Source organism: Oncorhynchus nerka, linkage group LG19 (genome assembly GCF_034236695.1).
Source record: "Oncorhynchus nerka isolate Pitt River linkage group LG19, Oner_Uvic_2.0, whole genome shotgun sequence".
NCBI lineage: Eukaryota > Metazoa > Chordata > Actinopteri > Salmoniformes > Salmonidae > Oncorhynchus > Oncorhynchus nerka.
Window position 1 is genome coordinate 18,866,366 of NC_088414.1, and position 15,670 is coordinate 18,882,035.

Below are 15,670 nucleotides of genomic sequence, written 5' to 3' on the forward strand. Positions count from 1 at the left end.
ACCTGTCAGGGCAAGGAGATTGAGGTTGTAACCTCATATAAATATCTTGGAATTTTAATTGAGGACGGCCTCTCTTTTAAATTGCATATTCAACAATTTACAAAAAAATTGAAGCTGAAATTTAGATTTTATTTTGGGAATAAGGCCTGTTTTTATTTTGAAGCCAGAAGGAGGCTAGTAATCAGCTACATTTATGCCTTTACTAGACTATGGGGATATTTTATATATGAATGCTTCCGCTCAGTGTTTGAGATCAATTGACACCATTTACCATGGCACTTTGAGATTTATTTTAAACTGCAAAACCCTTACGCACCACTGCACTTTGTATACCAGGGTTGGCTGGCCTTCTCAAGTCACTCGTAGGCTCAGGCACTGGTATACTTCCATTTACAAAGCAATTTTGGGTTTACTACCTTTTTATTTTGGCATTTTTATTGTTCAGAAATGTGCTGCGTACTCTCTTCGTTCGCTGGACTTTATCCTGCTAACTGTTCCAAATGTCCGAACTGAATTTGGTAAAAGGGCTTTTATGTACTTTGCGCCATCAACTTGGAACACCTTACAAAATACTTTTAAACTGGAAGAACTTGTCCCGATTGGTGTTTTTAAATCACTGATGAATGATCTTGAGACTGATTCCCTGACCTGTCAATGTTTTTAATTTGCTGTTTTTGATTTTGTTATACTCTTGTGAATTCTATGGTAATATAATTTTTGTAATGACTTGGTGTTACCTATCTTGGCCAGGACGCTCTTGAAAAAAAGATTTAAAATCTCAATGGTTCAATAAAGGTTAAATAATAAATAAATAAATAAGAAACATCTTCATCCAGCCTAACCTTGAATAGATTTTTTCCTGGAATGAGTTTGAGATTCAGTGTTCAAACATTCTGTGACTTTACAACTGTGCGAGCTGTTAAAAAGCATTCTTTAGTGATGTCTCACTGGCTGGCTTGATTCAAATTCACTCAAACCTTTCAGAGTTGCGTTTAATAATAATAATAATTTATTACATTTCTATAGTGCTTTTCATAAGAATCTCAAAGCACTTCAAAAGCAAAAAACAAACAAGCATGACATCTTCCTGAGTAGCCTAACTATAGTTAGGTCAACCAATAGAGGCCAAGTCTTGGAGTTGGTGTGTTGCTCATCTTCCTAACTGTGATGTTTTCACATCTTAAATGGTTTTCTATGTTTTATTTGTTCAGGCCTCAGAGGGGAGATCTTCTGAAAAAAGATCTAATCAAGTAAATAAAGAAGGCCTGATTTATAAAAGTTTTATTTCATAACAGTTATCATAACGCTTTGAAATAAAAACAAATTGAGGATGTGACTTGCTCGAGACGTGACACGACATTGCTCATTCCATTTCCTGAGCAGAACTGGTAGGAGGAAAGTGGTGTAATTCACAAGTCTTGGTTAGTTTCACAGTTCTATGAAAACGTTGTGCTTTTTCATTAGACTTTATGATCTGATTGAACATTTACTTGAAGTGTACTGTGGTTAATAGAATATATCCCCAACCATTTGGTTAACATCCCCAACAAGTGCATCTAAAAAAAAAGGGAAAGGGAGGTAAGACCTGTGCCGTACAAAACCACAGTCACTGAACTAGACTTTTACTGAATGCTCAAAGTTATATGTGAAGAAAAAAAAACAAGTCTCTGACTAGTTTGTTATGACAAAAACAAGATACATTTGAATAAGTAGCATTAGTCATAATTGGAGAGTATGGCACTGTTGTTTTCAGTGGCAATCGTCCTCCGTACGGAAAATGTATAAGTAAATGTCAACATGCAGTGTCGCACTCTGGAGCAGGTTTTCATCAAGGATCTCTCTGCTCCGTTTATCTTTCCCTCGATCCTGACTAGTCTCCCATTCCCTGAAAAACATCCCCATAGCATGATGCTGCCACCACCATGCTTCACCGTAGGGATGGTGCCAGGTTTCCTCCCGACGTTTCATCTGATCAGAGAATCTTGTTTCTCATGGTCTGAGAGTCCTTTGGGTGCCTTTTGGCAAACTCCAAGCTGGCTGTCATGTGCCTTTTACTGAGGAGTAGCTTCCGTCTGGCCACTCTACCGTAAAGGCCTGATTGGTGGAGTGCTGCAGAGATGGTTGTCCTTCTGGAAGGTTCTCCCATCTCCACAGAGGAGCTCTGTCAGTGTGACCATCAGGTTCTTGGTCACCTCCCTGACCAAGGCCCTTCTCCCCCGATTGCTCAGTTTGGCCAGACGGCCAGCTTTAAGAAGGGTCTTGGTGGTTCCAAACTTCTTCCATTTAAGAATGATGGAGGTCACTGTGTTCTTAGCACCTTCAATGCTGCAGACATTTTTTTGGTACCCTTCTCCAGATCTGTGCCTCTACACAATCCTGTCTCGGAGCTCTACGGACAATTCCTTTGGCCTCATGGCTTGGTTTTTGCTCTGACATGCACTGTCAACAGTGGGACCTTATATAGACAGGTGTGTGCCTTTCTAAATCATGTCCAATCTATGGAATTTACCACAATTGGACTCCAATCATGTTGTAGAAACATCTCAAGGATGATCAATGGAAACAGGATGCACCTGAGCTCAATTTTGAGTCTCATAGTAAATAATTTAGCAAAAATGTCAAACCTCTTTTCACTTTGTCATTCTGGGGATTTTCTAATGCAATTCTAATTCTCAATTTGAGAATTAAATCTGGATCTGTGGACACTAATTATGAAGACAGGGAGTTTACACCACAAATCAGTCTGTTATGACAACCATCAAATCAAATCAAATCAAATGTTATTGGTCACATACCCATGGTTAGCAGATGTTAATACGAGTGTAGCGAAATGCTTGTGCTCCTAGTTCCGACAGTGCAGTAATATCTAACAAGTAATCTAACAGTTCTCCAACAAATACCTAATACACACAAATCTAAATGGGTGACTGAGAATATGTACATATAAGTATATGAATGAGTGATGGCCGAGCGGCATAGGCAAGGTGCAATAGATGGTATAAAATACAGTAGAAACATGTGATACGAGTAATGTAAGATATGTAAACATTATTAAAGTGGCATTGTTTAAAATGACTAGTGATCCATTCATTAAAGTGTCCCGTGATTAGGTCTCAATGAGGGAGCAGCCTCTCTGAGTTAGTGATTGCTGTTTAGCAGTCTGATGGCCTTGAGATAGAAGCTATTTTTCAATATCTCTGTCCCAGCTTTGATGCACCTGTACTGACTTCGCCTTCTGGATGATAGCGGTGTGAACAGGAAGTGGCTTGGGTGGTTGTTGTCCTTGACGATCTTTTTGGCCTTCCTGTGACATCGGGTGCTGTAGGTGTCATGGAGGGCAGGTAGTTTGCCCCGATGATGCGTTGTGCAGACTACACCACCCTCTGGAGAGCCTTGCAGTTGAGGGCGGTGCAGCTGCCGTACCAGGCTGAGCCCGACAGGATGCTCTCGATTGTGCATCTGTAAAAGTTTGTCGGGGTTTTGGGTGACAAGCCACATTTCTTCAGCCTCCTGAGGTTGAAGAAGGGCTGCTGCGCCTTCTTCACGATGCCGTCTCCACTGCTGTCCCTTCGATGTGGATAGGGGGCTGCTCCCTCTGCTGTTTCCTGAGGTCCACGATCATCTCCTTTGTTTTGTTGACATTGAGTGAGAGGTTGTTTTCCTGACACCACACTCCGAGTGCCCTCACCTCCTCCCTGTAGACTGTCTTGTTGTTGTTGGTGATCAAGCCCACTACTGTTCTGTCGTCTGCAAACTTGATGATCGAGTTGGAGGCGTGCATGGCCACACAGTCGTGGGTGAACAGGGAGTACAGGAGAGGGCTGAGCACACACCCTTGTGGGGCCCCAGTGTTGAGGGTCAGCGAAGCGGAGATGTTGTTTCCTACCTTCACCACCTGGGGGAGGCCCGTCAGAAAGTCCAGGACCCAGTTGCACAGGGCGGGGAAGAGTCCCAGGGCCTCCAGCTTGATGATGAACTTGGAGGGTACTATGGTGTTGAATGCTGAGTTGTCGTCAATGAACATTGTTCAGATGGGATAGGGCAGTATGCAGTGTGATGGCTATTGCGTCATATGTGGACCTGTTGGGCGATATGCAAACTGAAGTGGGTCTAGGGTGGCCGGTAAGGTGGCGGTGATATGATCCTTGACTAGCCTCTCAAAGCACTTCATGATCACAGAAGTGAGTGCTACAGGGTGGTAGACATTTTTTCACTTATCTTTGCCTTGGGTACAGGAACAATGGTAGCTATCTTGAAGCATGTGGGCACAGCAGACTGGGATAGGGATTGATTGAATATGTCCGTAAACACACCAGCCAGCTGGTCTGTGCATGCTCTGAGGACACGGTTAGGGATGCCGTCTGGGCCAGCAGCCTTGCGAGGGTTAACACGTTTAAATGTTTTACTCACTTCAGCCACGGAGAAGGAGAAGGGGGAATGCAGTCTTTGTTAGCCAGCTGCGACGGCAGCACTGTATTATCCTCAAAGCGGGCAAAGAAGGTGTTTAGTTTGTCTGGAAGCGTGACGTCGGTGTCCATGACGTGGCTGTTTTTGTTTTCGTAGTCCGTGATTTCCTGTAGAGCCTGCCACACAGTGTCTGAGCCATTGAATTGCGACTCCACCTTGTCCCTGTACCGGCATTTCGCTAAATGAATCATGTAGAATAACTGGAACAGTAGAACAATGTAATGCACATGGTAATGCATGTATTACTATGCTTATTCATGCACTAATCATGCAAGCCTAAGCATAACTCTCATTTTTCTCATATCACTACATAGACCTTACACACAGCACTGCATCTACTGATAGATGTAAAAATAGACATCTTAAGTTGTTCAGCAATAATTGAAAATGTGGAAAAACAATGGCAGAGCACCAGAGACTGATAAGCAAGTTGCTGTAGGTTCTCATGCTGATATGGTCCTCCTCCTCTATCTCACAGTGAGTGGACACATGCGGATTTCAACCACGAGCCTCCTGAAACACAGCTCTGCTCCACCACCGAAGAGGACTACAAAGTCAAAGGTTTTCAGCCTTCACCTCTAAAGGTCTACTTACTAGATCAATGATTTTCTATGAGCATGATTACAAAATACCCCTCTTTGTGAGACACATTGTTTTGGGACAAGCTAACTGTCTTCCTGTCTCTTGTATATGTACTGTAAACTGACATCAGTAGTATTCAACTCAAACTTCAACAGACTTCATTTCTAATGCATTCTTTGTTTGCTGTGATTAGGAGCATGACTACAAAGGCGATCAGGCAGTTACTTTTTGGAGTGAGAATCATCAGCACATACAGGTTGGTCTGATTATTCCATTACACCTCCATTTATACTGAACACAAATATAAACGCAACATGCAACAATTTCAAAGATTTGACTGAGTTACAATTCATATAAGGAAATCAGTAAATTAAAATGAATTAATTAGGCCCTGATCTATGGATTCCACATGACTGGGAATACAGAAATGCATCTGTTGATCACAGATACCTTTAAAAAAAAAAAGGTAGGTGCGTGGATCAGAAAACTAGACAGTACTGTATCTGGTGTGACCACCATCTGCCTTATGCAGTGTGACACATGTCCTTCATATAGAGTTGATCATTCTGTTGATTGTGGCCTGTTGAATGTTCTCCCACTCCTCTTACAATTACTCTTCAATGGCATGTGTAGTTGCTGGATATTGGCGAGAACTGGAACACGCTGTCTTACACGTTGATCCAGAGCAGCTCAATGGGTGACATGTCTGGTGAGTATGCAGGCCATGGAAGAACTGGAAAATGTTCAGCTTCCAGGAATTGTGTACAGATACTTTCGACATGGGGCTGCGCATTATCATGCTGAAACATGAGGTGATGGCGTCGGATGAATGGCATGACAATGGACCTCAGGATCTTGTCACAGTATCATAAAAATAACCCCTGATAAAATGCAATTGTGTTCATTGTCCTTAGCTTATGTCTGCCCATACCATAACCCCACCATTGGGCAATCTTTTCACAACTTTGACATCAGCAAACTGCTTCCCCACACGACGGCATACACATGGTCTGCGGTTCTCAAGCCGGTTGGACCTACTGCCAAATTCTCTAAAACAACGTTGGAGGTGGCTTATGGCAGAGAAATGAACATTGGCAACAGCTCTGGTGGACTTTCCCGCAGTCAAAATAACAATTGCACACTCCCTCAAAACTTGAGACATCTGTGGCATTGTGTTGTGTGACAAAACTGTACATTACAGAGAGGCCTTTTATTTCCCCCCCAGCACAAGGTGCACCTATGTAATGGCCATGCTGTTTATTCAGTGTTTTGATGTGCCACACCTGTCAGGTGGATGGATTATGTTGGCAAAGGAGAAATTCAAACGAACAGGGATTTAAACAATGTGTGCACAAAACTTGAGAGAAATAAGCTTTTTGTGCATATGGAAAACTTCTGGGACTTTTTATTTCAGCTCATGAAACCAATACTTTACATGTTGCATTTATATTTTTGCTCAGTGTACATAACCCTCTCTACATTATGATAAATGGACAGAGCACCATGTTTTCAATATTACGACCACTTAACATTATAGCCAACATATGTACATTATATTTAATCATCTTTACATATTTTCAAAAAATATTATATAATACAGTATATTTTCAATCAGATTTTGTGTGATGTGTCATTAACTCTGTCTGCTATTGTAAAGTGACTGTAATGTTAGTGGTCTCTCTGCTTTTGTGAAGCATTTGTTATCCTGCTCTTCCTCTTACAAAAAGAGAATACAACAAATGTATTTAAGAGAGCTCCCACTTACCCAGACCTCAGTAAAGACATTACATGAGCCTGTTACTAAAGCAAACATTTTCAAAAGCATTGTATTTACCATATCAAGGTTAGAAGACCATAGCCTTATTCGGTTCATACTATTAGGTTCATACTCTGTGTGACCCACTCCTACCCCTGTATTTAATCTCTGTTGCACAATCTGTCTTATTTTATCACAATAAAACCATCTAAATATTATTGCACACTTGGCCCTTGAATTGTAATATTTGATGTCTGTTGATATGCAAGATATGAACCAATGAAAATCATTTTGCATATGTTTGTCATTTTGGTGTCATATTTGATTACTATTTACAAGCCTCGATTTTGAATTTGGTCTCAAGAAGACCTTCAAAAAGACATGCCAATAGTGCCAATAGTGTTCAAAGAGCACAGCTGGTACAGGGTATTGTCCAATTCTGAATGAGATGCTGCATCTCATCCACTTTGACCCAGTTCATTTAAGCCTTTAAAAGAGGCAGAAGATACTGTAAAAATAGCATACATTGTCTGATAGTACTCAGTCTACACCAGACACATATATTTAGAGACAACTTTTCACATTTTGTAGTTCTAGACATTTAATTACATAGCACTGTTTAAATATTCTTCTTGTAATGTTAATGGGGAGCTAACATGGCTGCCAGAGAATGTTGTAGTGTCATGTAAATGCATCATAATTCAGAAACCTCTCTGAATACATGGCTCTGGTCTACACAAAAGCTATTTTGAAATAAAAGCAAGAAAATATCACTTACAGTATGTTGTGTACTGTGTTTTTCCCATGTCTCAGGGTGTGACAGTGGTGAGTACCAGAAATACTCAGCACACCTAACAGTGAACGCATGGATGACGAGCATATGCTGTACACACCTGAAAATGTACAGTTGAAGTCGGAAGTTTACATACACCTTAGCCAAATACATTTAAACTCAGTTTTTCACAATTCCTGACATTTAATCCTAGTAAAAAGTCCCTGTCTTATGTCAGTTAGGATCACCACTTTATTATAAGAATGTGAAATGTCAGAATAATAGTAGAGAGAATGATTTATTTCAGCTTTTATTTCTTTCATCACATTCCCAGTGGGTCAGAAGTTTACATACACTCAATTAGTATTTGGTAGTCTTTAAATTGTTTAACTTGGGTCAAATGTTTCGGGTAGCCTTCCACAAGCCTCCCCCAATAAGTTGGGTGAACAACATGATGCTGCCACCCCCGTGCTTCACGGTTGGGATGGTGTTCTCCGGCTTGCAAGCTTTTTCCTCCAAACATAACAATGGTCATTATGGCCAAACAGTTCTATTTTTGTTTCATCAGACCAGAGGACATTTCTCCAAAAAGTACAATCTTTGTCCCCATGTGCAGTTGTAAACCGTAGTCTGTCTTTTTTATGGCAGTTTTGTTGCAGTGGCTTCTTCCTTGCTGAGCGGCCTTTCAGGTTATGTCGATATCGGACTCGTTTTACTGTGGATATAGATACTTATGTACCTGTCTCCTCCAGCATCTTCACAAGGTCCTTTGCTGTTGTTCTGGGATTGATTTGCAGTTTTCGCACCAAAGTACCTTCATCTCTAGGAGACAGAAGGTGTCTCCTTCCTGAGCGGTATGGCGGCTGCGTCGTCCCATGGTGTTTATACTTGCGTACTATTGTACTATTTGTACAGATGAATGTGGTACCTTCAGGCGTTTGGAAATTGCTCCCAAGGATGAATCAGACTTGTGTAGGTCTACAATTCTTTTTCTGAGGTCTTGGCTCATTTTTAAAAATTTTCCCATGATGTCAAGCAAAGAGGCACTGAGTTTGAAGATAGGCCTTGAAATACATCCACAGGTACACCTCCAATTGACTCAAATGATGTCAATTAGCCTATCAGCAGCTTCTAAAGCCATGACACCATTTTCTGGAATTTTCCAAGTTGTTTAAAGGCACAGTCAACTTAGTGCATGTAAACTTCTGACCCACAGGAATTGTGAAATTTTAAGTGAAATAATCTGTCTGTAAACAATTGTTGGAAAAATGACTTGTGTCATGCACAAAGTAGATGTCCTAACCAACTTGCCAAAACTATAGTTTGTCAACAAGAAATTTGTGGAGTGGTTGACAAATGAGTTTTAATGACGCCAACCTAAGTATATGTAAACTTCTGACTTCAACTGTACCTGTTGCGAGCATTGGACATATCATGCATTTTATGAACAGTGATATTAAATTGTTTCCACAATGCTATATAAGACAAATTATGTCAAGTCTCTGTACCGCATATGGTATAACTTTTGTTCATCAAGCATTTGCTCCACTGCAGTGGTTCCATAGCCAAGCAATTATGTAGAAACGATACAATAAAACATTAGTGAGAATACACGTTCTAGATCGCAATTTCATTGAAAGCCTTAATAATGCTTAATCATGTTCTTATGATTTGTGTAAGTTCTGCACATGATTTAACACAACTAGACAGATGAAAGGCATTGGATTGTGACTATATCCCAGGGTTATTATCTCCTTGTTGAATTACAGTTATCTTTTTATTCATACCAGGGCTTTGTATCAATACAATTATCTCTGTTTGTTCATGCTGTTATTTTTTCTCCACTTATGCAGTCTCATTTTGCAACCCCAAATTACCACAATTGAGCACTGCTGAACAACAGAAAGCAACATTTTCCTCTTTCTCCTGCGCTAGGCAAAAATTGATCTGGCTATTGACCTTCGACAAATGACAGAAGCCAGACATTTTCTTAGACGAGGAAACTGTTTATCCACCTTTAGGAACAAGAGAGGCACACAGAAGCCTCCACTGTACCGATGTCAGACATACTGATGTTCATGCAGCCACCTTACATCAGAGAGCAGGGCTCGATTCAAATACGTGTTCTGTTGATCAGAGGACAATTTTACATGGTGTTACTCTCTCCTCTCCCTTTCAGCAGAGATTAGGAGGAGGTAGCTATGGCAACAAGTAATTTTAGACTACATTTATGCAGCTTTTTTCCCAAACATTTCAGTACCTCATGGGATTAGATGGGGAAACAATTGGTGTCTGAAACAGATGCCATTTAGCTACTTACTGCCAAGTGAAATATATTGTCACCTAATTTAAATTAAATGTTATGTAAATATTCCCTTCTTTGAGTAAAAGTGACTACTCATTTTCCCCTTGGTTAGATTAATAATGTATGTTGATCTATCCATAAATGTACCTCTGTTTAGGTTTATAAATTATGTATTACAGTACTTACATCACTGTATTCCCCTGTGAAAGGGAATACTGCTCTGCTTAAAATGGATGTGGTGCTTTTGTCAGGGACCAATTGTGAACATACCTGCAGTGCAAATTCAGTCAGTGCATTCCCCATCGAAAGCTCACTTCTAAGTTGTTGTTGTCTATCCTCCCAAGCAGCATACAAAAATGCTAGTGAAATTCTTCTCCCTCGCTTCAAAAAGATAAAACCAGGAGCCCTTGTTGACTCAACAATAAGTAACATTTATCCTTAATTAATTCTACAGTAAAAGTCAGTCTATGGCAAATAAATTGTAAATGTATACGCACACACGTACAGACTAGCAAATTGTACACTCCCTGAAAGGGAAACATAAGTGATTATAGTCTTATGAGACACTGTTACTTGGTTGATAAGTGAATTGGAGCGACTGAACATTTAGTACTGTTAAGGGACCCACCACCTCCTCACTTCATTGTGCGACTTGCTAACGGGCACATTCAGTGTGGCAGTAGAGCTGAGGGGAGTAGGTGGGCGGTAATTACGACTCAGGCCCAGAGGGAAGCTGTTCCCTGCAGAGATGAAGAGACACACATGATGCCATGCCACAGGTGATAATGGACTGGTGATGTCATTGCAGCTTAACACAACTACATCCTGCACCCCCTGATATTGGCTGTCATTTATTGATTAACTGTTGCTTTTGAATGAGCTTCTTCTCATCTTTGACATGCAAACAGTTCATTGTACGTGCTTTTAATGTGCAGTTTTTGACAACGTTGCAATGTGAAAAGACAAGATTTTTCTCAATGGTGCATATGCTGGTGTTCAAAAATTTAATTGGTTTGTAACACTGTCAGACAATGCAAATACTAGGCTATGGATGATTGTATCATGGGCATTTGGTTTAATAAAATAAAGAAAAATGTAACACTAATTAGCTTGGCATAACTTCTGTTATTCATTTGTGAAATGCAATATATTAAAGTGGTACGCTAAAATTACAATTCAATTGGATTTCCCTTCAACTGAATAGCATACACTTTCAATTCTTAAAAAAGACAAATCATTCAAGGAAGTTCTTACATTTTTAGAGGACGGCATAAGGAAACTTAATTCAGTAGGAGTTAAATCTAAAAGAAAATATTTGGTTAAGCATTATCAGGGGAATATGGCCCAGTTCTAAAAGTTCTGACATACAGCCAGAAATAAGTCATTAGCTGGCTACAAGGAATGTCCCCCTTATACCGTCAATCATGACACTTCAAAGTGTTATTGTTTTGTAAACAATACTAAATCATGAAATGTTTTGATCAAAAGGACATGAACAGTGCAGTGCACAGACCCACACAGGACTATGAAAACACACTAGGTTAAACCAGAAATAATATTCTCTGAACAATGATTTGTTGTGTTTTACTCCGTTTATTGAACAAAATATCTTACAATATCTTGGATGTACATATATACATATATCATCTTGTACTGTATGACATCACTGTGGAACTCTAACCTCTGCATTGACATTGATCATTACACTGTGCCCATCTGTTATGAACGCTGTATGGACTATTAATACATCATTGACTTCCAAACACATTATACAAATCTTGATATAAAGCACAAAAAAATATGAATTCATCATCATCGAAAAGTACTCACTCTCAGGACAGAAAGATTCTTCATACAAAACATCTTTACAACTTTTTGCAGTTACCGTACGTACACAGGTATTAAACATACCATTAAACATCCCTTATTTTCGTACTTTAGGAGGGTATCACCTTTAGGACTTATTCTAAAACAAATAAAGCAGTGGCTGGCTGTGCCACTGTGTAGCCTCCTCTGTGGTTGGCTCCAATGTGAGTACAGCAGCGCATCTCAAATAACGTACACGTCTTTCTTCTCCCCCTGAAGCCAATAGGTTCTCATTTTGCCTTTGCCCTGGAAAAACACAGAAATCAATAGGTGTCATCAATGGAGACGAGTGGGAGTGATGGCTACACTAAAGGGCTTCTCTTCCTTAAAGGGTGACCCTGACATCTGCAGGTCCTGTTAGAACCCATCTGACATCCCTAGAGAGTATTACTACTCCACATAACCAGATATTATGGTTCTCTTTCATTTTGACAGGAGAGCACGGACATCTTTTCTTCACGACACTCGTAATCTGAGAGGCCCAGAGCTCCACATCTACTGACATGCAATGCATTCTTCCACCAAGAGATAGAATCAACAGGATGGGAATCACAAGACCACATTTACCATTCTTTCATATTCCTTTGTCTATCAAACAATACTCAATGCGTGAAGCCATTAAAGGTAACGCTGACAACACATTCATTCCTCTTCGTGGCCTCACCTTCATTTCCACGTCTCCTCTTAACTGGAGATCAAAATAGCCAAACTCATCCAGCACTTCTTTGGTGGCTGAGGAGAGGTGGATCCTCAAGGCTGTGAAACACATCAATGAGACAAGAGACACATCACAGTGAGTGTTTTGCAGGGAGTGACACCCAGTTGCATTACATGCAAGCATTTACCCTCTGCCATATGCACTGGGGCAGACAATAACAATCATAATACACACGCATACTGTACGTTAACCAAGTAGATCTGTCTATGTTAGGTGGTCAAAAGTAGAAATGAACAGTGAAATTCCTTCCTGGTGCTATGGATATAGTGCCTAGAAACAACTGTGGACAGTGCAGTCCCAGAGGTGATTCCTACCACTATAGGATATTTGATGGTATACAGTTTTATCACTACGGATGTGACATGGGTATAAGTGTTATTAACTATTTATCAATGGACGTGAAAGCACACAGCAGGAAATGGGCAGGAAGGGAGTGGGTTAATCAATAACGTGATGAGTCACTCACAAAACCTCCTGGCTGGCACAACACCAGTGGTCCCCTACCACCACACCAGTTAAGAACAGCTGCCAGTAATACCAGTCCAGATAATCACTCTTAAACTACGATGACAACCTCCATCCTGTCTGTTGCTTTGTGACTATAAATATCCCATTCCCTGTCTACTTTTATGCATCCCTTGACGTTTACGTTTCTTACAGGGACGTACGTGCAAAGAGCTAGTCCACAATTTGTATCAGTGGATGGTCATGGACTCTCAGACACAAGATATCAGTCAGATTTAGTTAAGACAAATAATGACGGTGAACCAGTCTTTCACAACACCATTGCATGAGACCGATACAACAGGGAATAGTCGGTGGACGAACAACCACAAAATCCAAATCCGAGCAAATACCACATAAATAACAAATAATGAGTACTTAGTAGTCAGTGTGTCAACTGAAACATGTTTATTTTTCCCCAATTGAATTCTAGAATGTGACCATTGTTCCATGCAGCAGCGTTTTGTTCAAATATTTATTTATTTAAAAAGCGCTGACAGCCACTAAAATAGAACAACAGAGATCCGAATCTGACACTCACCCTCTCCATTCGATTCCATCCGAGACGCTGTGTTGACAGTATCTCCAAATAAACAATATCTGGGCATTTTCAGACCCACCACCCCAGCACAGACAGGTCCTGAACAGAAGAAAGGCAGTGCATTATACTGGAAATATACATGGAAAACCATCATTTAGATAAAGTAGCATTTCTTTCATTACCAGAACCTCACATGATAAGTTAAGTGTACTTAAAAAGCATGAAAGATTAGATTGAACTCAAACAACGCATGCAAAAAATGATGGGATTGAGCACCTCCCACGCAGACTGTTGAAAGACCTATCAGTGATGTTCATGTCAAGTGTTTGAATAAGAATATACTGTACATTCTGCCTGCATGAGATAATGTCCGAGAGCTATGGACAAAAAAACCCAGAAAAGCTTGACCTGTACTTGTTCAAATATTGTCAATACTGGAGAAATTACCAGAGATTTCTTAACTGAAATACAGTATGTCCTGAAACCTAGATATTGTAATCAACGGTCATAACCATTCACAACAGTTTATAAAAATGACTGAGCAAAAGCCCTATGTGATCATGAAGCAGGAATAGGCAGGATAGGTAAGTGGGCAATTGAATCACAGATGAGTTCTTGGCTAGTCGACTATTTGCAATAGTGATAAAAATAAAACGTTTTATCATTTAAACATTTTTACTCAATAGGGGTCTCAACTTACTGTTGAGAGTTAGAATAATAGAATGTACCATTTCAAAACATGGTTGTGCAAAAGCGATCACATAATTAGCCCATATCAGCAAAACATGTTTTATTGGTAAGTTAGTCTAGCGGCCAGCTATCTAAACTTGTAGTCAGTTATCATATTAAAAACTGCAAACATTTTCCTCCACCCTATGGCAAAATGTGTAGAATTGCATGAAATGAGTTAGAAAATGGCAATATCTTCTCCACGCCCAATGGCAAAACAAGTACAATTGCAGGAAATGTACTTTAAAACCCATGAGGCACTGCAGCCCCTCATGAGTACCATTTTTTTGTGGCCCCCAACCCCCATCAAAGTTTCCCTTACCTGATTTAAGCTATTTGTCATAGAATTAAATAAACTGACAATGGCTAGGGGGCAGATCATATAACATTTAGGAGGTATTGAAAGATTTAACTTTTATGATTTATTCAAGTTTTTTAGGCGGTAACTATGTAGAAGCCAAGGATAAGGGAGAAGGATTGGGCAGTTCCCAAAGACACAGATGAATTCAACTGGACACAAACTTTTTTTTTAACTGCCAGCTTCCAACAGTAGTTAAGCATAAAACATTTTAACAATAATTCCAAACTCCATGTGAAATGATACCTGTGTGGATTCCTATCCTTAGCCGTAGCTGGTCTTGGGGTCTGTGTCGAATCTTGAATGTTTTCACCTGTTCTAGTAAGGCTAATGACATCCCAGCGATCTCTCTTGCGTGGAGTTTACCATTCCTTACCGGAAGCCCTGACACCACCATGTACGCATCACCAATGGTCTCCACCTGAGATATACATGACAACATGTCAGCAGGTAAAACAGGTGATTATATCACTGGTTGAAAATAACGAAAAACATGATTACTCTGACTTACCTTGTACACATCAAAATTATCGATGATGGCATCAAAGCAGGTGTAAAGATCATTCAGCACCGTCACAACCTACGGAGAATTTAGAAATACTTTAGGTACAGTACTCAGGTAAACTATAAACAGTTGTTCATGGTTAAAACGGTCAGAAACACCACCACTAAAAGCATACTACCGTTACTCTTCTGCTCCCTCAGTCTCTATTTCAGAAATACTTATTTAGCTAGTGGCAAACTTTTGTGAAACGAAGCAATTTCAAATAAAGTGTCCAAAGATAGTAAATTCCACTTTGTGCGTTCATGAGGCATGTTCCATTTGGTTTGCCCCTGTGATTGACGGAGATGTGGTTCTGCATGAACTCCCAATGGTTCCCCCAGTCAGATGAAAATATGTCTGTCTGTTCCCCCGCCTTGGGCCAGTTCCCAGAACCTCAGATTACTGAGAAATGCATTTGCATGAGTAAAGCAATGCAACAGACTAAATACTGGGAACCCATTTTCAAAAAAAGGATTCAGAATTTTAAGATAAATAATTACGTAAAATATCAGCTGTTTATTCAAAAAG

General features: G+C 40.1%; 1 protein-coding gene across 2 annotated transcripts in view; it reads right to left on the minus strand.

Moving 5' to 3' along the window:
• Window positions 1-11,461: 11,461 nt before the first annotated feature.
• The window catches only part of LOC115101146 (atrial natriuretic peptide receptor 2-like), a 44,044-nt gene continuing 39,835 nt past the window's right edge, over window positions 11,462-15,670 (minus strand). For both annotated transcript variants that reach the window (XM_029620391.2, XM_065004768.1), the window contains exons 18-22: window positions 15,110-15,178; window positions 14,845-15,019; window positions 13,512-13,610; window positions 12,413-12,504; window positions 11,462-11,994 (exon numbers count right to left, since the gene is read on the minus strand). In XM_029620391.2, the coding sequence (XP_029476251.1) occupies window positions 11,932-11,994; window positions 12,413-12,504; window positions 13,512-13,610; window positions 14,845-15,019; window positions 15,110-15,178 (498 nt within the window). In that variant the 3' untranslated portion in view covers window positions 11,462-11,931. The remainder of the gene's footprint in view (window positions 11,995-12,412; window positions 12,505-13,511; window positions 13,611-14,844; window positions 15,020-15,109; window positions 15,179-15,670) is intronic.